At 36.8% G+C, this 23,382-nt stretch overlaps 1 protein-coding gene across 1 annotated transcript in view; it reads right to left on the reverse strand.

Annotated features, from left to right (window-relative positions):
• The window catches only part of LOC136025166 (max dimerization protein 1-like), a gene marked incomplete in the record, with an annotated part of 42,175 nt that overhangs the window by 4,911 nt on the left and 13,882 nt on the right, over window positions 1–23,382 (reverse strand). The window contains 4 exon segments of the mRNA XM_065700929.1: window positions 4,508–4,709; window positions 13,991–14,102; window positions 15,977–16,009; window positions 21,435–21,570. Of these exon segments, the coding sequence (XP_065557001.1) occupies window positions 4,508–4,709; window positions 13,991–14,102; window positions 15,977–16,009; window positions 21,435–21,570 (483 nt within the window).

A 23,382-nucleotide genomic window follows, 5' to 3' on the forward strand; every position in this document is an offset into this window, starting at 1 on the left:
GAAACCCATTCGTTTGCTTTAACCAAAGCTAGCTGTCCCCCAAAACGGGAAAACAAAGACATTCCATTTAACCTCCTTAAAAAGTTATTTAGAAAATGACGAAATGTTTTCCTTTCCCGTTTGGGAGAGAGCTGGCTTTGGTTAAAGCAAAGGATTATGTTTTCTGATAAATGTGGTACATTAATTTCAGTTTTTAATTTGTTTACTTATATTCTTTTCAAAGGGTAGGGGCAGCATCTCCTTGCTTTTTCCAGTCAAGATGACTGATTTCCAGGGAACAGAGCTGCGTTTCTAACTCAGCTGCTTTCCTTTCATTTCTTGGCATTTTGCAAAACAATTTTATGGACCGATTGCCATGAACTGAGCCGAATGAAGGAGGCAGACGTGACTCTACGCCGAGCAGGAGATCTAAGTGAAGTCGGAGGAAGTATTGGCTTTTTACGAAAAATATTGTGAAAAACGAAGTAAAAAGGGAAGCATTGAAAAAAAAGAAAACAAAATTCCGCAGCTAATTTACACGCGAATGTTGAGCTAAAACGTAGAACTTAAACATAAACGCTGGTTTCCGGCGTTTTAAGCCCTATGATCTTAGTCTGAACGACTCTAAAAGCTTAGAATACCAAAAGAACTACGAGATAACCGTTCAAATCAGCTTAAAAATATTTAGTGTTCAAAGGTCAAACCATTTCTATATATATCCTCACTTTTAGGAAATATCCTAATCAGATTACAAAGTAAAGGTCGAAGCAAACTTAGTTGATTCGGTTTCTGAATTTCCACGGAGCTCACGGATACCAACTAGATATCAAACAACTCGTGGTAACGAACTGTAGTAAGGAGCGACCCGGCTCAATAGTAACCGAAACTCTAAAAAATGGAATTTTGATACCAGTAGTTACATCAAACGAATCGCATTTTATTGCTGATTTTAAATATATCGGTTTCATCAAGATCAGTTATACCCATCAAAAGTTACGAGCCTAATTTCATTGCCTAATTTCAGAAAATAGGGGGAAACACCCCCTAAAAGTCATACAATCTTAACGAAAATCACACCATCAGATTCAGCATATCAGAGAACCTTATTGTAGAAGTTCCAAGCTCCTATCTACAAAAATGTGGAATTTCGCATTTTTTGCCAGAAGACAGATCACGGATGCGTGTTTATTTGTTTTTTTGTTTGTTTTTGTTTTTTTCCCCCGGGGTGATCGTATCGACTTAGTGGTCCTATAATGTTGCGAGAGGGCTCATTCTAACGGAAATGGAAAGTTCTAGTACCCTTTTTAAGTGACCAAAAATATTGGAGGGCACCTAGGCCCCCTCCCACGCTCATTTTTTCCCAAAAGTCACCGGATCAAAATTCTGAGATAGCCATTTTATTCACCATAGTCGAAAAACTTAATAATTATGTCTTTAGGGACGACTTACTCCCCCGCAGTCCCCGTGGGAGGGACTGCAAGTTACAAACTGGGAAGAGTACAGACGTTTTCAGGGGATTTTTTTTTGGTTTAGGGGGAGAGTTGAGGGAGGGGGGTTACGTGGGAGGATATTTACATGGGGGAAGAGAATTTCAACGAAGGGGGCGCGGCATTTTCTAGCATTATTTGAAAAAAAAAACAATGAAAAAATAAATATGAAAAGTTTTTTCTACTGAAAGTAGAAAAAGCAGCATTAAAACTTAAAACTAACAAAAGTTTACAAAAGTTTGTTACGCATATGAGAGGTTTACATCCTCGTTATACCTCACTCTTTACGCTAAAGTATTTTTAGTCATTTCAACTATTTATTCTACGGCCTTTGTGATTCAGAGTGTGATTTAAGTTCTAAAGCTTAAAGCTCAAAGTCACTAAAGCTTAAACATGACATTTAAGTTTTAGTGTAAAGAGCGAGGTATCGACGAGGGGTTGGACCTGAGGGTTGGATACTGCAGCTATGTTAGACCTTCTCTTGAGTATGCATGCCCTGCTTGGCATCCGGGATTGACAAAAGATCAAACAGATAGACTTGAGACGATACAAAAAAGAGCTGTAAAAATTATACTTGGACAAAACTACTCAACTTACGAAGATGCACTGAAACAACTCAATTTGGACTCACTTGATAGTCGTAGACATGGCTTAACATATAGATTTGGACTAAATTGTTTAAATTCCCCAGCTCATTGTCGTCTACTACCCAACTTTGCGAGCCCCCCAACTGGAGGACCAGTTACTAGACTTCGACAAATAAAAAACAATTGTCCACAGTTACTGACTTGCTCAGCATATAGTACTGAGAGATATCGCAAATCATTTGTTCCATATTTTACCCGTCATTTTAATAATATTGACGCGACTAATATTTAATGTTTGATTAATATATTGTTTGTTTAAATTTTCCTGTGAGTGTTTTTGAAGGTATAAATTATTTTTGTCATGACATGCTAATGCTAGCTCCGGCTATTGTAGTGAATAAATATATTCTATTCTATTCTATTCTATATATGCAATAAAAACATACGAATATAGAAGTTCGTTACGTAAGTTAATTCGTAAGTTACGTATAATTTTTACTAATGAAAACGTTTGTAAAAAATTAAAAGTTCTACTTGCCTTTTTAAGTAAGCAAAAAATTGGAGGGGAACTTGGCCTCCACCTTCACTCCTTTTTTCTCAATGTCTTCCGATAATTGCAATTAATTAATATACAAATTTTGTTTTAATTATTTATGAGCGGAGAGCCAAGATCAAAACATGCATTAATTCAAAAACGTCCAGAAATTAAATAGAAGTTTTTTTAAATGAAAGTAAGGAGCAACATTAAAAGTTAAAACGAACAGAAATTACTCCGTATATGAAAGGGGCTGTTCCTCCTCAACGCCCCGCTCTTTACGCTAAAGTTTCTTACTGTTTTAAAAAGTAGAGTTAAGAGAAAGAGTCAAACTTTGGCGTAAAGAGCGGGGCGTTGAGGAGGAAAAGCCCCTTTCATATACGGAGTAATTTCTGTTTGTTTTAAGTTTTAATGTTGCTCCTTACTTTCATTTTAAAAAACTCGTTTTTTTCTATTTAATATATTGTAAAACTTGGCTCCGTCTCCTTCATGAAAAAAAAGTTTTTAGTATAGCATGCGTAATTCTTTGAACAAGACATAGCATAGTTAAAATACGTAAAACACTACCCACTTAGCAAGTTGAACCACAATAAGCTAAATAATAGTAAGACCACGGGATCAGGCCACGGTCTGCCTTTTTGTGGCACAGTATTCAATAGCGCGATACAGCAGAAAAAAAAGAAGAAGGTAGAGCGTAAAAAACAATAGTTACATTTTGCAGATTGGACTCATTCGACTGTCCTTTACGTTTGATCTAGGATAAATGCAAACACAGTTCAACAAGCCAATTTTTCCAACTCCCTTGACCCTTTTGTACTCAGGAAGGTATGCTGTAACTTCATTTACATAGTCTCACAATGTGCTTTTGTTAAGTAACATATCAGGACAAAGTGCTGAGGGCCGGATCCAAGGTACAGTCAGGTTTTAACTCAATAAAAAGTTGGCAGGAGTGGTTCACTCAATTCTATGTATCAACAGCAAAAAACACTCAACGACTTTAAATATTCAATGTTTTTCCTAGTGTTGGTTAACGAGAAAGGCTATGTTGTCCGGCTATTATGAAAGAAAGACTTGATGCTGTGACAAATTGCCAATATCAATAGCTGTATTAATTAATTAAAAGACCATTTTGTATTTAAATTATTTTTTTAGCTGTGATAATATTTTGTCGTATGTTAATTACAATATTAATAATACAGAATCTTTACTTTCAAATATTTTTCCGCAATGCTGACTACAATATGAAGTCACACTACATTTCTTCATACCGATCTATAAAAAAAAAGAAAAAAAAGTCATACTTGTTATATATACATTATAAGTAGCATCTAGTGGACCCCCCAAAGACCATAAGTCCCATGCCAATGGCCTAATTTACCCATTGGTAAATACGATTAAGTTTAAAACCTGCCAAGTACAAAGATGTTCGTCCGGATCTTGATTAATAATCCAAAGAAAAAGAAGAAGACAAAGATATTTGAGTCAAACGATATTGAAATTAAAACACATTTTTTTGTATTGATTTATGGGCATTCTACCTAACATATTATCTTTGCTTCCTCTTTCCTGTTGGACAAACCTTCTCAATATAAAAATATAATAATAGTAATTAATTTCTTCAAAGGATAGTTGAAGAAGGAGCTCGTTTTTGAAAAGCAGACATAATTTTTTAATAAGCGAACTTCAATTCTCTGGTTTCTTTTGCCAGACATAAAGAAAACGTGCTATCACAAGTCGCCTAGAACATACTTTAATGTTATAGCTGAAATCCCACCACATCATTAGCTTCCGATTATTCCCTTCCGAAATGGGTCATAGTGCGAGCTAAACAATACAATGGGTTAGAGCAAGTCTTTCCCAAGATAAAAACATCAACAGAGATGAGGTGCAATGACTTGAGTCCGCTAGCTCACACTCACCAGGTTCGGACATTGAAGTCGTCTGCGATGTTTCAGATGTAGTATGAAGGCGCCTTAAGCTTTCATTGTCCTTCTGAACTTGTTGTTGCTGAAGTTGTCGGATTTCATAACTAAGTTCCGCCAGACGACGTTTCAGGACACGCTGCTTATTGTACAGCGATTCCTTGTGAATCATGCATCGACGATCTCGTTCTTCCAATGCCTAAAATAACGAAAAAAACATATTATTTCTTGGTTTGCGGTGAGCTTTATGCTTGTGACATGGGCATTCTTCGTGAACTATACACTAAAAAACAAAACAAAAAGAAACGGCTACAAGAAAACAACACACAGAAAAAAACAAAAATATTGTTCTTTGTTGGAATGGCTGGGTTTTGTCGGAGGCTTCAATAAAAAACATGTAAACGTTATAGAGCCTAAGTGTTCACTGAATATTTATTTTTTAAAACAATTTCATTTCTATTTTGCCTCTAGTTTAAGACATATCTTTAATTAAACTCAATTTATTTGGAGCTTTACAACCCCGTGTACGACCATCATAGTCTTTTTAAAGACATCAGTAATTGGTAGAAATTTCGGGAGGAATGAGGATCACCTACTGGCGTACCCAGGGAAGTTGCACACGGGTCTGGGCTACATAAATAGGAAAAATCTTTTTTTTTTATTTTAGGTACATCCCAAACAAGAAATAAAGCATCGGGGTGTGTTTCAGCCTCAAAGTTTGCAGCGTGTCAAGCCTTTGTTCTATCTTTCCATTCTCGACTTTCAAGCTTTCCGTTATTTTGTAACTAGCATTCATACATAAAACGGACTCAACGCAGTAGAGCTTACCTGGTAAAGACCGGTGGATACTTGATTTATTACGATAATTTTTTTGTTTGACCAATTCATACAGAACGGATGTTCACAAAAACTTGGGAGGGTTATTCCATCAAAATATGAACTTCTAATATCCATTTTGGGTTACAGAAGTGATTGGAAGGCAACCATCTCACCCACTTTGCCCTGTTCCTCCCCCTTTTGCCACTGAGTCAGCAATTTCGAGGTAGCCATTTCACCCAAAACGGTCTAAAAGCCTAAAAAATGTGTACCAGAGGAGACAAGACCCACGTGACACAAGAGCAAATATCCTAAATTACGCAATGTTACTCTTTTTGGTTCAAATTTTACAATCTTTGCGTTTTTTAAGCACCGAAAGTGGCTTAAGGGAAACAGGCCTTCTCGAGCCATTTTCATTCCCCGGGCATTACTGTAGCCCTTATATAGATTCAGATGAAGTATCATCTGATAGTTAAAATGAAAGTTCAGATGAAAGTTCATCTGAATAGTTAAAAGGTCTAACAAGTATGTCTCCAGGGTCGGCATATCCCCACATCCGCGGGGACAATGAACGTAAATAATGTAAATTATCAGTTGTCCACAGACAGGCTTTAGTTGAAAAGGTGAGCATACTTGGCTTCGACTGACCAATCGGATTGAAACTCTTAAGCGTCGTTTCTTAGGCCAAGATTTACCATTTTTCTATGGATACACTCCTGAAATAAACTACGTACTCGAGTACACCAAAAGAAAAGACGAAATACCCACCCAAATTCAAAATACATGATATCTCTGGAACAGATGGAGGATCGATTTGAATTTTCAAAGGGCGCTGAGGAAAAGAGAGGACCCATTATTTTTTCCTCTGATTCGCCTGAAACTCTTTTGACAATGAGCCTTTTCTTTCTAAATGCAACTGACTCAGAACAAAAACGAGCCGAATGGATTCAGTGCAAAATGAGTAAAGTTTCAAGACTTTACTGATGCAGTTCAGAATGATAAAAGTCCGAGCTGAGAACTGACTCAGTGTGAAAATTAGCTTCAAGACCTGATAGCCTACTGAAGTCCTTATTCGATGCAAAATGAGAAGTATTGACTCGTTACAAAAACGAACTAAGTCTTGATTTCGTACAAATTCAAAGCTGCGAACTGAATGTGCAAAAAAGATTAAAAAAGTCCCAGCTACGGACTGACTCAAAGCAAAAATGATTCACGTCCTGAATTGATACGAAAACAAATTGCGTTTTACAGTGATCATGAGAACCAAGTCACGACCTGGAGCCTGACACGCTGCCAAAAAAGCTACAGAATTTTGATGAATCATTGCAAAAAAGAGCTGAGTTGTCGCAAAACAAGAGCTAAGAGCTCATATGGCACTTGTGACGAGGCGAGAAGAGCTAAGAGCCAAGAGATCATATGGTATGAGCTCTAACAAAATTTTATGAATCAATAGATTGATTTAAAAAGGAAAATAAGAGGCTTAATGCCGGTCAAGATTTAAAATAAAAGCTCTGAGTCACAAAGCCCTTCTAAATATCAAAATTCATTAAGATCCGATCACCCACTCGTAAGTTATAAATACCTAATTTTTTCTAATTTTTCCTCTACCTTTTGCCCCCCAGATGGTCGAATCTGGGGAAAACGACTTTAACAAGTCAAATTGTGTAGCTCCCTGACACGCCTACCAATTTTCATCGCCCTAGCACGTCCAGAAGCACCGAACTCGCCAAATCACTGAACCCCTCCCCCCAACTCCCCCAAAGAGAGCGAATCCAGTACGATTCTGTCAATCACGTATCAAGGACATTTGTTTATTCTATCCACCAAGCTTCATCCCGATTCCTACACCCCAAGTGTTTTTCCAAGAATTCCCCCTCCAAACCCCCACAATGTCAAAAGATCTGGTCGGGATTTGAAATAAGAGCTCTGAGACATGAATTCCTTCTAAAAATCAAATTTCATTACGATCCGATCATCTATTCGTAAGATATAAATACTCCAATTTTCATGTTTTCCAAGAAGTCCGGTTCCCCCCCTCCAACTCCCCGAATGTTACAGGATCTGGTCGGAATTTGAAATTAGAACTTTAAAGCACAAGATCCTTCTAAATATCAAATTTCATTAAGATCTGGTCACCCTTTCGTAAGTTACAAATACCTCAATTTTCAAAATTACCCCCCCAATTCCACCAAAGAGAGCAGATCCGGTCCAGTTATGTCAGTCACGTATCTTAGACAGGTTTCTATTCTTCCCATCCAGTTTCATCCTGATCTCACCGCTTTAAGTATTTTCTAAGATTTCCGGTCCCCCCAACTGCCCCCCCCCCCAATTACGCTTGATCCGGTTGAGATTTAAAATAAGATATCGGAGTTACGAGGTCCTTCTAAATATGAAGTCTCATGAAGATCCGATCACTCCTTCGTAAGTTCAAAATACGTCATTTTTCTTATTTTTCAGAATTACTCCCCCCCCCCGCAATTGAGCGGATCCGTTCTAATTATGTAAATCACGTATGCAAGACTTCAGCTTATTTTTCCAACCAAGTTTCATCCCAATCCCTCCAATCTAAGCGTTTCCCATCATTTTAGGTCTCCCCACCCCAAACTTCCCCCAATGTCACCAGATCCGGTCAGGATTTAAAATAAGAGCTCTGAGACACGATATCCTTCTAAAAATCAAATTTCATGGAGATCCAATCACCCGTTCGTAAGTTAAAAATACCTCGTTTTTTCTAATTATTCAGAATTAACCCCCCCACTACCCCAAAGAGAGCGGATCCGTTCGGGTTATGTCAATCATGTATCTAGGACTCGTGTTTTTTTTTTCCACCAAGTTTAATCCCGATCCCTCCACTCTAAGTGTTTTCCAATTTTTAGGTTTCTCCCTCCCAACTACCCCCCCAATGTCACCAGATCCGGTCGGGTTTAAAATAAGAGCTCTGAGCCACGATATTCTTCTAAATATCAAATTTCATTGAGATCCGATCACCCGTTCGTAAGTTAAAAATACCTCATTTTTTTTCAGAAATACCCCCCCCAACTACCCAAAAGAGAGCGGATCCGTTCCGTTTATGTCAATCATCTATCTAGGACTTGTGTTTATTTTTCCCACCATGTTTCATCCCGATCCCTCCACTCTAAGTGTTTTCCAAGTTTTAGGTTTCCCCCTCCCAACTCCCCGCCCCCATCACCAGATCCGGTCGGGATTTAAAATAAGAGCTCTAAGACACGATATCCTTCTAAACATCAAATTTCATTGAGATCCGATCACCCGTTCGTAAGTTGAAAATACCTCATTTTTCTAATTTTTAAGAATTACCCCCCCCCCCCCCCCCAACTACCCCAAAGAGAGCAAATCAGTTCCGATTATGTCAATCATGTATCTGGGACTTGTGCTTATTTTTCCCATCAAGTTTCATCCCAATCCCTCTACTCTAAGTGTTTTCCAAGATTTTAGGTTTCCCCCCTCCAACTCCCCCCAATGTCATCAGACCCAGTCGGGATTTAAAATAAGAGCTCTGAGACACAATATCATTCCAAACATCAAATTTCATTAAGATCCAATCACCCGCTCATAAGTTAAAAATACTTCATTTTTTCTATTTTTTCCGAATTAACCGGCCCCTACTCCCCCCCCCCCCCAGATGGTCAAATCGGGAAAAACGACTATTTCTAATTTAATCTGGTCCGGTCCCTGATACGCTTGTCAAATTTCATCGTCCTAGCTTACCTGGAAGTGCCTAAAGTAGCAAAACCGGGACTTTATGTTTCCCCCCTCCAACTCCCCCCAATGTCATCAGATCCGGTCGGGATTTAAAATAAGAGCTCTGAGACACAATATCATTCCAAACATCAAATTTCATTAAGATCCAATCACCCGCTGGATAAGTTAAAAATACTTCATTTTTTCTATTTTTTGCGAATTAACCGGGCCCCCACTCCCCCCAGATGGTCAAATCGGGAAAACGACTATTTCTAATTTAATCTGGTCCGGTCCCTGATACGCTTGCCAAATTTCATCGTCCTAGCTTACCTGGAAGTGCCTAAAGTAGCAAAACCGGGACCGACAGACAGACAGACCGACAGAATTGGCGACTGCTATGTCACTTGGTTAATACCAAGTGCCATGAAAAAAGCAAGTGGGGCATTCAATAGCCCCAAGCCTCCCATTCCACTGTCAAATTTTTAGCAGAAAAAGAGGCAAAGTGCTTGTTATTTAAGATGGGATCATGTCAGGATTTCCCTATGTATGATTGTAGACTCGAACTAGTAACTAAGCCCCTCCAATTTGTGCCCCCATCAACTTTTAGGGGAAGGGTAGGTACTTGGTACCTTATTTGACTCCAAATCACAAGTGGAAAGTCAATGTATATGCTTGGAGGAGCAATGAGAGCCCAAGGGTCCCTTTTCTCTGCTGGGCTTTTAATTTATACTGCAAGTGCCTTAGGCCAGTGGGATATAAAAGTAATTTTTTTATAAATTCACTTTATTCTCCAATCTTTGGACGAAAGTTCTCAGATGCACTTAGAACAGCTGATGCTTGAAGGCGTACGCCTCTTTTAAGGCCTTCGTGCCTTACTCTATTAAGTAGCTGGATCCACTTAAAATCTATTAGGCAATACATCAAAATAAAGAATATTTTCTTACGGAATTTTGGAATGATCGTTTCTTTCGTTCGAAGGGCTATTAGGCTTGAAATTTTAAGTCAGGGATTCTACAAACTATGAAACTTTAAAGCCTGCTTAGGCTTCAAAGTTTGAGTCGAGGCATCTGCCTACTACATTTCAAGTGCTTGTCAGCCCTTTTTATTTTTCATATACTTTCAGGGCAAGCTACCACAGGAGTAACTAATCTCAGGAAAATAAATCGACAATTTCCTTGGTCCCAGCTTTTGTCTACCATGCTGGTCCACTCAGCGGCTTCTGCATCTCGCACCTCGTTCAAAAACTGTCACACCCATGCCAGCGAGTATCCTTATGATTATACTGTTCATCTGGCGGCATGAGGGCCACAGGGTACATAGAGAAGGTATGCACACTACAAAAATAAAATTAGCCATTGGAAGTAAACCTAATAAACGCAAAAAAGTCATCCATACACCTGCTAGTACTACATTTAAAAATCTTAACGTTGAAGGTTTTATTTTTTTTTTGCTGGCGATAAGGATTAATTTGCATCCTATAATAAGAATCGTAAAAAATATCTCCATGAAAAACTACTTTCGTTTGTATCATACTTCAGACATTTCAGTCAAAGAGTGCCATCCTTAAAAAAGAATTTTTTTTTGTAAAAAGACATCAACCACGTGTTTATTAAATCCATTAAAAGCTTCAACTAAACAGAACGTGAAAAGACCATAAAGATCATTTTGATTCAAAGGTTTAATTAATCAAAACATTGAACAATTTAACCAAAAATTGATGAAAAGAATGAATAAGGTACCGCTATATTAAAGGTGTTCAGTGGAAGAGGGCCAGAAAGGGTTCAGGCCATTAGAAGATGAGATATAATGCAAAGATGTTCATATAGTTGAAAACCACCTTCTGCAACTAATCCATATTTCCAGCAATGAAATTATTGAGTATTAGTTCAGGAAAACAGCACTTGGTCGAAAATTCCGACTAAATATTCAAATCTTACCTTTAACTTGATTTACAATACTTTTTTTTTTAATTCTTAGACAGAAAAACTGAAAAATGCATGATTATTTTTACAATTGATACATCAAATTAATTAAAAAGGAGTTTTGCAAGGAATAAAAAAAAAAAAAAAAAAAAAAAAATAACACACGAAAACCAAAATGAACGGAATTCAAAGCAAAGAACCGACTCAGACTTAGAACAGACACAAATTACAAAAAATAAGAATGAGAATGCCACCTCTTTAACACCCTTGAAGATTAGAGTGTCATTTGTGCTTTATTGAAAAAGATGTATATTTCAAATAGTTTAGTTTATCTTAGCCATTTTAAAAATATCAAATAAAAAAAATCAATATAATAATGAAGTTCACAAGAAAAAAAAATCTTGGAATAAATATATTTGGGATTAATAATCTAGTTCAACTATTTTATAAGAACACTTTTTTATAAATATGCTTTCGATTCCATTTCATTCGGGAGTAAAAAAAGAAAAATGATGCCTAAATAAAGCTTTTTACATATCGGAAGCTAATTATTGAAGTAATCTCTTTTATTTAGTTTAATGAAGCAATATTTTGAAATGGCGAATCATCAACTGATTTTCTATACCCTCAAAAGGAGCGGATTTAAAACAAAAAAAAAATATGCTCGAGAATTGACTGTAGATTGACATGAGATTGCTGAAAATGAATTGACTGTTTAATATACAAATATATAAAAGATCCCAAGAGGTTTAAACAATATGTAACTTCCCTAACGTTAGAAAGGAGAGAGATGAAAATTATCAAATTATGTTTTGTTTGTAGCAAAGCGTAAATTACAATAGCCGTTAGAGGCTTTGAGAGGGACACAGTACCACACTAATTTGAGGTAGTTTCTGTCCGTTTTATGTTAATGTTGGTCTTTTTTTTAAAATCTATTCATTTTAGGCCTCACTCATTCATTCGAGGTAATTTCTGGTAATAAGTTTGACTTGTTACATCATTTTATTTTTGCTTGTATTTTTGGAGTGTGAAGTCTTTCTCTAAATCAATGTTTAGAATATTTCAATCCTGACACTACTATACACAAAGCACGAAATCTCTCGGAAAATCGGAACCAAACTTCGTGATACCCTTCAAAACATCCCCAATATTAAGAAATTAGATGAAATCCAAGCTGCTAACTACTCCAAATCAGCTTTGCAAAAGCAACATTATGAAAACAGACAGAGCATGAATATTTTTTGTAAAAATTAAATTTTCTTTACAACTACAAGTATCCGCTGTCCCGAGTCATTTAAATCTTTGGCGCCCCTGGGCTTAAGCAATTTTTTCGGGAAGACACAGAGATTTACGGCGAAATCACCCAAAATTCTGGGATAGTGGAAGCCCTGAACAGAAGGCAGCTGATGAGTGATGAGCCAAAAGTAACAGAGGTGATAGCGAGCTCTCATCTGTCATTCTTGGGAGCCAATTGAATTCCTGTGTTGTTTTAAAATCCTTTTTCTGTGAATAAGCGGTGCAGCAGCTAAGTGCACTTGACACTCTGAGAATCGCTCACTGTTTCACTGTAAAACAGTGAGCAATATCGCTCACTGTTTTAATCTTTTGCACCCCTCGATATTGTTTGCCCCTAGGCCCAGGCCTAGTGGGCCTATGCGTAAATCCTGGCCTGGGAGGGGGGATTAAAAAATATTTTTTAATTCAAAATTTTTTGTCGGGGTACTCTAAAAGGTTATGGGAGAAAATGATGTCAAATTAGAAAAGAAAAACATCCAAGACTTTGATCTCGAGAGGATTTGAGGGTTCAGGATGCGAGAAAAGGTTTGAAAAGTAATAATAAGAGGACAAAGCTGTTTAAACTAGAAAATAAATGAGAATGAAAAGGGATATTAGGGAAGCAACAGAACATCTAAGGGGATAGCTTAACTTAATTAGATAATATGACTCGTCAGCATGGTGGAAGCAGGAAATAGCCGAGGAGCAGAAAAGCCCAGAAGCAGGGCGAATTCTCGCAGAAAAAAAAATGGAAGGATAGGAGGACAAGTCTTATAACCAATATAAGGATTCTAGAAGCCATACTGATAACAGTGGTCAATTACAGCTCTTAAGTATGGGTAGTTCTAAAATTCGGGAGGAAAATATGTTAGATGTTTTCCAGAGGAGCTGTCTAAGGATAGATTCAGGAGCTCGTTTAAATGACCTCGTATCAAACAATCATGGTAACAGGATACGGAACTCGGTCCTATTTTCTAGGGCTATAAATAAAAGAAAGGTTAAGTTGGTTACACCACGCTCCACATATGATGGATGATAGGTTGGCAAAATTGTGGTTTTTGCTAATTCAGCTGGGGTCAAACGACATGCAGTATATTCTCAAATGGGGCGGGAAAAGGAGATAAGAACTAAATTAAAAGAAACAGGGAATCCATCGAAGGAAGTAAATATTGAAGCTAGAAAGAGATTGAGTGGAGGACCATGTGCAGCTTTGGCCTCAGGTTGTTTACTTCTTCGACTCTTTTGTCATTAGCACTAATTACTTTCTGCAGGTTGTGATTTCCTGTCATGACTTAGCACATGTCCCCGGATATCTGCTGTGTAAACATGATGTCCAGGAAGGCTAATATGCCAAAGGTGACATGGTAAGTGGATAAATAAAAAAAAATTCGAAATTTGGAAAGGTGGGCATGGCCAGGAAGGTCCCCATCATGCGTAAGTGCCTGACTCTCACCTTGACCACATGTTGGGTGCGCTTCCTATGTTAGAGCCATGAGCCTAAAACACTTCCAGGGGCTATTCACCATTGATTGACAAACTAGTCTCATTTTCATAATCTGTGCTAGTAAAATTATAATTTGGCGGCCAAGCTTTCAGAAATGTACCCAGTCAAACAATTCCTCCTTACTTGTACAAATTCAGCCCAATAGCTTTGAAAAATATTGTCATCTTGACACCAGTGTCTTATAGCTGACTTTGTCAGGTATAAAAATAAATAAGAGACAATGTAAGAATTGAAAATGAAACAAATCTTTGAAAGTATTACCTGTATGAAGAGTCGTCCTCTCGTGAGTAGGCCTAAAGTAGTATGGCGCGCTGTTTCAGAGATCGGTACAAGTTCACGGAGTTTGTCCAAACACGTACGAAGGTGGGCACGACTAAAAAAAAAATAAGAAACTTGTCTTCAGGAAAGAAATATATTTTTTTTACAGCTTCTGACAGTTCAATATTGGAGCTTTTCAAATTTGTTTTTATCAAATACGGAATGTTCACAAATCCTTTGAACTGCTTTAGCTAAGCAGAACTTTATTTATTTTTGGCTATTGAAGTTGTGCACGAGAATCTTCGCGGGTCTTAGTATTCTATTGAAAATCCACATAAACAACAAAAACGTGGAAGTAGGGAGAGGAATATAGAAATGGTTTTATCAAAAGTATTCAAGATAGCCAAAAAGTAGCTTTAGGTACTGATTCCTCAGACTTTCTTGACAGTAGATCTTTTCGAATGAGTAAAAACTTCGTTTTTCACTTTAATAGGTCTCCGAGTGCTCCAGCAGTATCTTCCTGCTAAATTTGCTTTTCCAGTGTCGATGTAAATACCTCCATTTTTTTTTATTTTTACTATAAAGAGACAGATTGGTCATACAATCTATTTATCTTATCCACACTTTGTGGAAGTATACCTTAATACTTCATGGCATATAATACCCCCCCCTCCCCTTAAACGAGATTATTTGCATATATGTAAGTGAAGACAGATTTGATTAGGCCCTTCTTCAGCTGGTGGACCAGAGACTAGACTAAATGACTCCGCCATGACCAATTATCTAATGGAATACCATATGAATTATTGTGCTTACATTGATGGTAGCACAGGTAAGTGAAAATGTCAATCTAAATGTATAATGGCTACAAAAGAATCATCCTTATAATTGGATCCCCTTCAAAACAAAAGTAAAGAGAGAGAGAGAGAGAGAGAGAGAGAGAGAGAGGAGAGAGAGAGAGAGAGAGAGAGAGAGAGAGAGAGAGAGAGAGAGAGAGAGAGAGAGAGAGAGAGAGAGAGAGAGAGAGAGAGAGAGGGAGAGAGAGAGGGAGAGAGGGAGAGAGAGAGAGAGAGAGAGAGAGAGAGGAGGGAGAGAAAGAGAAAGAGGGAGAGAGAGAAAGAGAGATACAGAGAGATATTACAACTCCTATCCTGGGTCTAATTGTATCGGTTTAAGCTTCTTATGGACTCAGTTGAGTATTGTAATTCGTGTTCTATATAGACTAGTATACAACCGACTGGCAGGCAGATATATTAAAAGACAAATTTCTGAACACCTTCATTATACTCCCTATTAGACCCTTAAAAAGACTACCAACTTAATTCCTAGTGTTTTCTTAATCTTGTCTTCCCAACACAATATTGACTCATGAAAAGAAGCAACCCACAAAATGGATGACTCATAAATCCTCGCACGAATAAGGTTGTTAATACATTCAAAATCAAGACAATGAATGCACTGGTCTTCTTAGACAAGAGCGTGACTAGATTCATAGATACGAGCAGGAAAAAAAAGACAAATAGAAAGAAAGACAGAAAGAAATAAAGATGACAGAGTAATGCAAACACTACAAAAAAAGCAAATAAAAAGCAGTCCAGTGCAGTGCAATCACCCTCTTAATGTATAAACATTTTATTTGAAAGTGTATTCAAACTATCTGACAAAACTAGTGTATTCATTGACGTACTTGTCAGATTAGTAATATACTTATTCATACTATGTTGTAATTCATTATTATTTTTACAAGCAGCTCCTTAAAATCCGCCTATCCATCACTTCTACAGTTTCCTCTACTCGTGAGGCAATATTAAATAACGACAACAAGAGTTATACAACGCGCGAGTGAGCAATTACAACACGCAAAAATAAAGAAAAGCAAGGCTTGAGTTTGGCTACTGAATTAAGATTCTCTAGCCAGAATCTCCCGAAGACTTCATAAATACGCCACTTTTAAAGCAAAATATAGAAATAAAATTTTCTAGCACTCACCGACTTTTTTCCAACTCGTTATGAGAAACTCGACTGAAAAAATAAAAAAAAAAAATGTTATTATGTCTGTAGCTATCAGATAATAATGGAAGTGGCAATGTTATTGGCAATATGACCGACCGGGCATTATTATAAAACCTAATCAGCATGGATAGTACATATTAAGTCAGGAGAACGATTAAATTAACACTACAAGCATCTTGACGTAAATGAATGTCAAACAAATATGGGAAATTAGACATGGTGGCTATATTTACATTACTGTCTCAGTGTTTACAAACACACACACACAAACATACATACATACATACATATTTAAATTGATTATTTGGAGAAGAGATTGTACGAAATATATTAAAATAATCATAAAAGCTCTTTTTCCGGATGATTATATGTATTTAAGGATTGTTTCACAACAGAAAAAAGTCTTATCTTGTAATTTCAACACTTATAATGATAGAGCTGTTCCTTGTTCAGTGCAAATGGCGCAGGATTATTTTTATAGCGTGTTTGCCAATTTAATAACTGCAAAAAATGACCTTTGAATAAAGGTAAAGTATATGGAGCATTACCTAAACGGAGATATTTTCTTGTATACTATCCTGCCCACCAAAGATAATACAGTATTATTTTTTTCCGGTTGTACATGCAGACAAGGCCGTATCCAGGAGGGGAAGGGGTGGGGGTTAGCCCCCCGAAATATTTTCCGACTCGTAAAAAAAACGTATCAAAATGAATATAAACAATCTTTGATGCGTTTTCTAATTCCCAACGAAAAATCCTAGATACGGCCCTGCATGTAGGATTTGCCTTGTAGTAAATTCTTGCGCAAACTGAAATTGAATTTCTTACACAGGCTTGACAACATGTTTTATAGTACCCCAATTTCCATCCTTACCCCCCCCCCCTACCCTTACAATTACTGTATGAATCCCAATGAAAGTTATTGGGAATATTTCCTTTTAGTTAATGACCTTGAAAATAACTTTCCTTACAGACGGAAGCTCCTGAATAACGAGTCAATTCTTAAATTTTGCTACAGAAGTTAGTAACAGGCCCCTTAAAATCTTTATATAAGAGAATTAAAATCTCTTAACTTACAAGAAAATATGCTTGTAAATCGAATATCCGTACAATGGTATTTTGAAATTCATTCCCCTATTTTCTATTCCTATCTTTCCCAGAATTACTACAGCTTACGTGAAACTCATTGCCGTTTCTGTTTCTAACGATTTCTTATTTTAAATCATATGGAGGAAGACAATGGATTGCTCTGTTTGTTCAAGTGTAGAATTAATTAAAATACAACGAGACGGAATCTCCGCGTGTACGTATGTCTTTCATCAGGCCACTATTCAAATAAGTCTGTCCATTCTGGTATCATATCTTTCGAAGTTAAGAGTCGAGACTTTTTATAAATGATCGGAAAGGATTTTATATAAAGGTTAAAATCCCTTATTTCTTCTTCCTTGGAGCTGCCAGCCTTACCGACCTAAAAGACAGGCGAGATAGATTTGATCAAGTCTATCAAGACTAACTAGCCGAACCAAGTCCCTTTCCCCTGAAATTTCCGACCCGCATTTCTCTCTTAGCCTCCTCAAAAGCACCGATTTGTTCAGCGATCCATATCCCCAACAAGGAATCCTGGAAAAGCGCCATTATTTTGGCCAAGGAAAACCCCCAACCCAAAAAACTTACATATCTATCTTACAGATTTCTCCCAAAGAAATCTAATAATAATTGGATTTATTTATAAAAAAAAAACAACAACATGTTAATAACAATGCCCAGGCGCTATAGCCAGTAATGGACTAAAAACAACATTAACAAAAACAATTCAAGTAAAATAAGAGAGAAGAAACCGAAAGGAGCTTAACTAAGTGGGCATCAAGATCTCAAACTGCGCAAAAGAAAAAACGACGAAACGCCGACATACACACACTGCCAGCCCCCCCCCCCAAAAAATAGATACCAACTAGATGACTGAGAGTAATAGAACGACTTCATAAACTTAAACGATCTTAATTCATTTAGCAAACCTTCCCAAATTAGAACCCAAGACGTCTAATTCTGGGTCTTGATCTAGCAGTTATAATAGCATGATAACTGCTAGATCAGTTATCAAACAGTTCGTGGTAACAAACTGTAGTAAGGAGCGACCCGGCTCAATAGTAACCCAAACTCTAAAAAATGGTAATATAATATAAGTATATATAATATAATATAATCTAAATAATACAAGTTACATCAAAATCTGTTATACCCATCAAAAGTTAAGACCTGAGAAAATTTGCCTCATTTTAGAAAATAGGGGGAAACACACCCTCAGAGTCATAAAATCTTAACAAAAATCACACCATCAGATTCAGCGAATCAGAGATCCTGATTGTAGAAGTTTCAAGCTCCTATCTACAAAAATGTGGAATTTCGCATTTTTTGCCAGAAGATAGATCACGGATGCGTGTTTATTTGTTTTTTTTTTCTCAGGGGTGATCGTATCGATTGAGGTCCTAGAATGTCGCGAGAGGGCTCATTCTAACGGAAATTAAAAGTTGTAGTGCCCTTTTTAAGTGACCAAAAAAATTGGAGGGCACCTAGGCCCCCTCCCACACTCATTTTTCCCAAAAGTCACCGGATCGAACTTCTGAGAGAGGCATTTTATTCACCATAGTCGAAAAACCTAGTAACTATGTCTTTAGGGACGACTTACTCCCCCACAGTCCCTGTAGGAGGGGCTGCAACTTCTTACTGTTTTAAAAATAGAGTTAAGAGAAAGAGTCAAACTTTAGCGTAAAGAGCGGGGCGTTGAGGAGGAAAAGCCCCTTTCATATACAGAGTAATTTCTGTTCGTTTTAAGTTTTAATGTTGCTCCTTAGTTTCATTTAAAAAAAACTCGTTTTTTTTATTTAATACTTCACTAAAACGAACTCACATGAGAAACATTTAAGGAATACTAGCTTCCAATGTGAGCATATTTGTTACAATTAACTTAGATATATTGGACCATTATAAAATAAAATACATTTTATCTACCAGTCTCTTCCATTTAAATTCATTCCTTTCCAATATACGAATAATAAATTTGCTACATGGAGCTCTGAATTTAAGCTATTTATAGTTGTCAGTAAGGCATCTCTGTTTCCGGAAAATACTTCATTCCTGAGCACATATCTAATTTCGGAATATCTCCATCGGCCTCAGTATCCATGCAAAATTGGTTTACGTAAATGCTTTTTCGTCCTGTTTTCCTGCAGTATTTTACCTGAGGAACGTTTCTTAGCGAATTTTGGCAGCAGTTGGACAACATTGCAGTCCTCCCTTTGCTTTGATAACGCTTTTCTATTTGAGAGAAATGCCCTGGTAGATTTCTTCTCCATCTTTATCACTAACATTACCAGGATTATCTGGGTAACAAACCAAATAGTCATTCAGGAATTATATACCAACTGACATGAGTGATATCCTATATTGTACTAGGATTGCAGTAACGTGGCTCTTGTACAATATTCTAAGAGTTTTCTGGCTGGTTTTCTAAGAGTCGTGCCATTTTTCCCGCGCCATTCAATAATTCATGGAAAAGTTGATTAGCCACTAATTTCATTATTTAAGGCCCTACAAATATTCTCTCCTCAAATTTTATTTCAGTAATCTTGGCAAATTATTTCGCAAATCTGGTGCTCTACCCATGGCTTTCATAAAAATCTCGATAGACCGAACTTAATATTCAGTGAAGGTAGATACACATTTTTCAAATCGACAAGAAGAACCTTTGCCACATTCTCTCCCCAAACCACACTTTTCCCCGAACAGGCCATTTATTCTCTTATTAGGGTTTATTTTCCTGTCTTTGTTGTCCCACTCGTATATAAAGCAGCAGTAGTTTTTGTGCCCGAGTTGCAAACCGAGCAGATTTGCAATTGTCTTGAGATCTCAATGCATTAGTCATTTGTATTCCTCATACTGGATTTGTGTGAATAAAAGATTAAAGCTCTCGTTTGTCTTCTTCAATATTAAATATATGAAGCTCCAAGAGTTTCCAAGAATTTTAGAACAAAGGCCAATAACTGACATTACAACCAAGAATCTTCATAACAGATTCAATCTCATTATAAAAAAATCACTAGTTTTGTTTTATCTAGTCGCACACACTGTTTACCAACATGGGTACGAACACTGAGTACATGCCCCATTGACCAAAGAGGTTAAAGACAAAGCAAACGTACTATTGATCAAAAGGGGTCCTTAACGGACTGTACGCAATATTTGCCAAAGGGGATCAGACACGGAGCTTTATACTCATGATAGGACTTTTTGCCTGGTGGAACTAAAGGGTCACATTTTGGGATATCCCGCCATACGAATAGAACAATTCCTACATAAGGTTGATTTCCAACAAGCGTACGTCAGCCTGAGATTTGTAACCAACAATATCAAGAATTCTTAATTATCAGCTTTTATGAAAACTAGATATTACCTGTAAAATGCATACTTAATGATTTTTGATTATGGAGTTCTCGATTCCAAAATAGACGCTGATTTATAATTAACAAGCTCAGAAACAGTTAAATATCAGCTATGGTGGAACAAACACCACCTGTGAATTACGTATTTATTGTGCTTTGACTAAGAGCAGCCACAAGGACAGTCATAAATCAACGGGCCTAATTGACCTACATAAAACGTTGCCTGTACGACTCAGATTTCAGCAAGGTGTGACACGTTCACTTGTGTTCTTAACCAATGGGATTTTTGGACGTTCATTTTGTACACCAAGCCATATATTCATAATCAGCAAGCTCCGAAACTGCATAAATACCCTTTCGGGGGAAAACACACAGTAAACGTAGAATAAATTTAAGTGTTTGGGAGTTCAAGGGGGCAATAAAACTACCTTAGTTACATCCATCACACAGATTGAATAACTTATTAATTATTTTCATTTATTAACTGCGCCCTCTACTTTTTTTTTGTAAAATTTAAAAAATCACAAAATGATTATAGCCGTTACATTATTTAAAAATTTGCGCCCAGAACAACTGCCCCCCTCTGTTTCCCTCCCTATAGCCGTCTCTGGTGATACTCCGATTGGTTTTGCTCCTTTTAAAAAGAACTAGGATTCAGAGCTCGCAATCAAATGAGCCCTTCCCTTACTATTAGCACTCATTCATTTTATACATTATTCCCTAGACACGAAAAAAAAGTCATGGTAGATTAAATCAGCGATATTATGTTGAATATGATGTCATTTCTGTACCAAGTAAAAAAATTGATAACTGCTGAGAGTAGGCAAAATAATCATTATTTTAAATCATATTTTATCAAAAAATTATAAAAAAGGACAGCTCCGCCTCAAGTTTGGTCAGTATATTAAACTTGAGAGATAAATACTTTAGTCTTTGCAACTTCTACCTCATCTAAAAAAGAAGAAAAAGAGAAAAGAATAAAAGGAAACACTTACTCAGAAGTTGAAGTTTTTCTTTGTTTGGCTCCAGATGTTGGCCATGATCGTGCCAGAGCTTTATCTTGAAAACTTCTTGAGCTACTTCCACTATCACTTGATGAGTCCATGTCTCCACTGGTGCAGTACACGTGGTCTGTATTTGTAAGGCTAGTTACTTGATTCTTGTAAAATTTTCTTATAAGGCACAAATAATAAAGTCACCTAATTGCATGATAAAAACAAGTAAATATAAAAAATAAAAATTTTGAATTTACAACCCAAGCAAATTGACAAAAGTTAATCCATAAGTTGTTTCAAATTAATTATTTCTAGCAGGCCTTTCATCAAATGTAATTTTACATCGAAAATGACATTAAAACTTATGCAATTCAGTTCAGATATTTTGATAATGGTGTCGTGTCAAAGTGATAGATCTTAGATTTATGTTTCAAGCGATAATTCTTGCTTGAAAAACAAGTAATTGCTAACAGTTATATGGACGCATACTCTCAGCACTATCCAAGATACAAAAATCTTCTTTTCAAGAAATTCTAGCCTGCCTAAAACAAAAGCGCTTTGTCATTGTGGGAGATATTAGTGTCCACAGAGCCTTTTGGGAAAATCAGAAGTCCAACAAAGCTGGCAACTTCACCGAGTGCATATGTCTTGAAAATGCATGAATAACACTGTCCCTTCAACCCACAAACTATGTAGTTCTCTACAACCGATTTGTGAATGATCTTGCTCTGTTCACTGAACAGTACGAACGTTGAGAGTCACTCGACTCTTTAAGTTTGGTTTAAATTTGACTTGAACATTCAATTCAATTTTTACTTGTTTTAAGATTTATTTATATTAGTACCTCTTACCTCTATGTTTGCTACGATCGTTTATTAAATCTTTGTTCGTTTTGGACTTCAATAATTCTTTAATAGTAATTTTTGGTCGTTTTGAGCTGTAATTATGAATAATTTACAATAATTTACGAGGATATATTTTACAATCCTTGCCCTGGGCATTGTGAAGGGTATGGCATCTGCGGAGGCATGGTAACTAAACTTTATGACTATCTTAAACAATTTTTAATTTTTTTTTTCAGAATTTTGATCAGTGTTGAGGGGAGGGTGTCTAAAAATAGCAAGACGAGAGAGATGCGCTCCTATAGCTCTTCAACATCCTTACTTATATATATATATATATATATATATATATATATATCAAAAGATAAAATAAAAATCCATTTCCCAACTCGACTAAATTTTGTTTAACTAAATAAAAAAATATGCAAATGCCCTTATCAGCTGCTTTACAGAAAAACTCAATGCAGGAAACCCAAAGACTACCTCTAAATATCTGATCTTGTTTATCCCCGAACAACCTCCCTTATTAAATGCATATCTGCTTCTCTCAGAGATCTGTTAATTTACCCAGAACAGAAACATGCTATCAATAGCCAAGATAGCAAAAGCTTTCCCAGGCTTGGTGACACTCACTTGCTTTTGCTATCATTTGTGCCACCAGAATTTGGAAACATTTTCGAAAATTTATACTAGGTATGATCTTTAAGTTTATAAATAAGCTTCCCTCTCCTTTCTGCTACTGCCCCATAATGCTCCTTCCTATTCTCGGAAAAGATGCATATCCATGTCATAAGGTTTTGCTGAGCCAATAGCTCATACCTAACACCCAGTGGGGCTTCTACCAACTTTATTCAGCAACTGAAACAATCCTTCACTCAACAACTGCAATATTAGAAGCCTTCTCCAGTGAAAAACACTAGTTGTAGCATTCCTAGAATTCCAAAGTGCCTATGACACCATCAACAAGATGCAAACCATTTGTTTTTTAAATCAAGGGGTGGGGACAGCTCCATTTTTTTTTTTTTTAGAAAACACAAGAAAAGATGTTTTCCAAATTTTAGGGAACACCTGACCCTACCTCCGATTGGAGTCCCTGATCTCCTGTA

The sequence above is a fragment of the Artemia franciscana genome, chromosome 3 (genome assembly GCF_032884065.1).
Source record: "Artemia franciscana chromosome 3, ASM3288406v1, whole genome shotgun sequence".
Lineage (NCBI taxonomy): Eukaryota > Metazoa > Arthropoda > Branchiopoda > Anostraca > Artemiidae > Artemia > Artemia franciscana.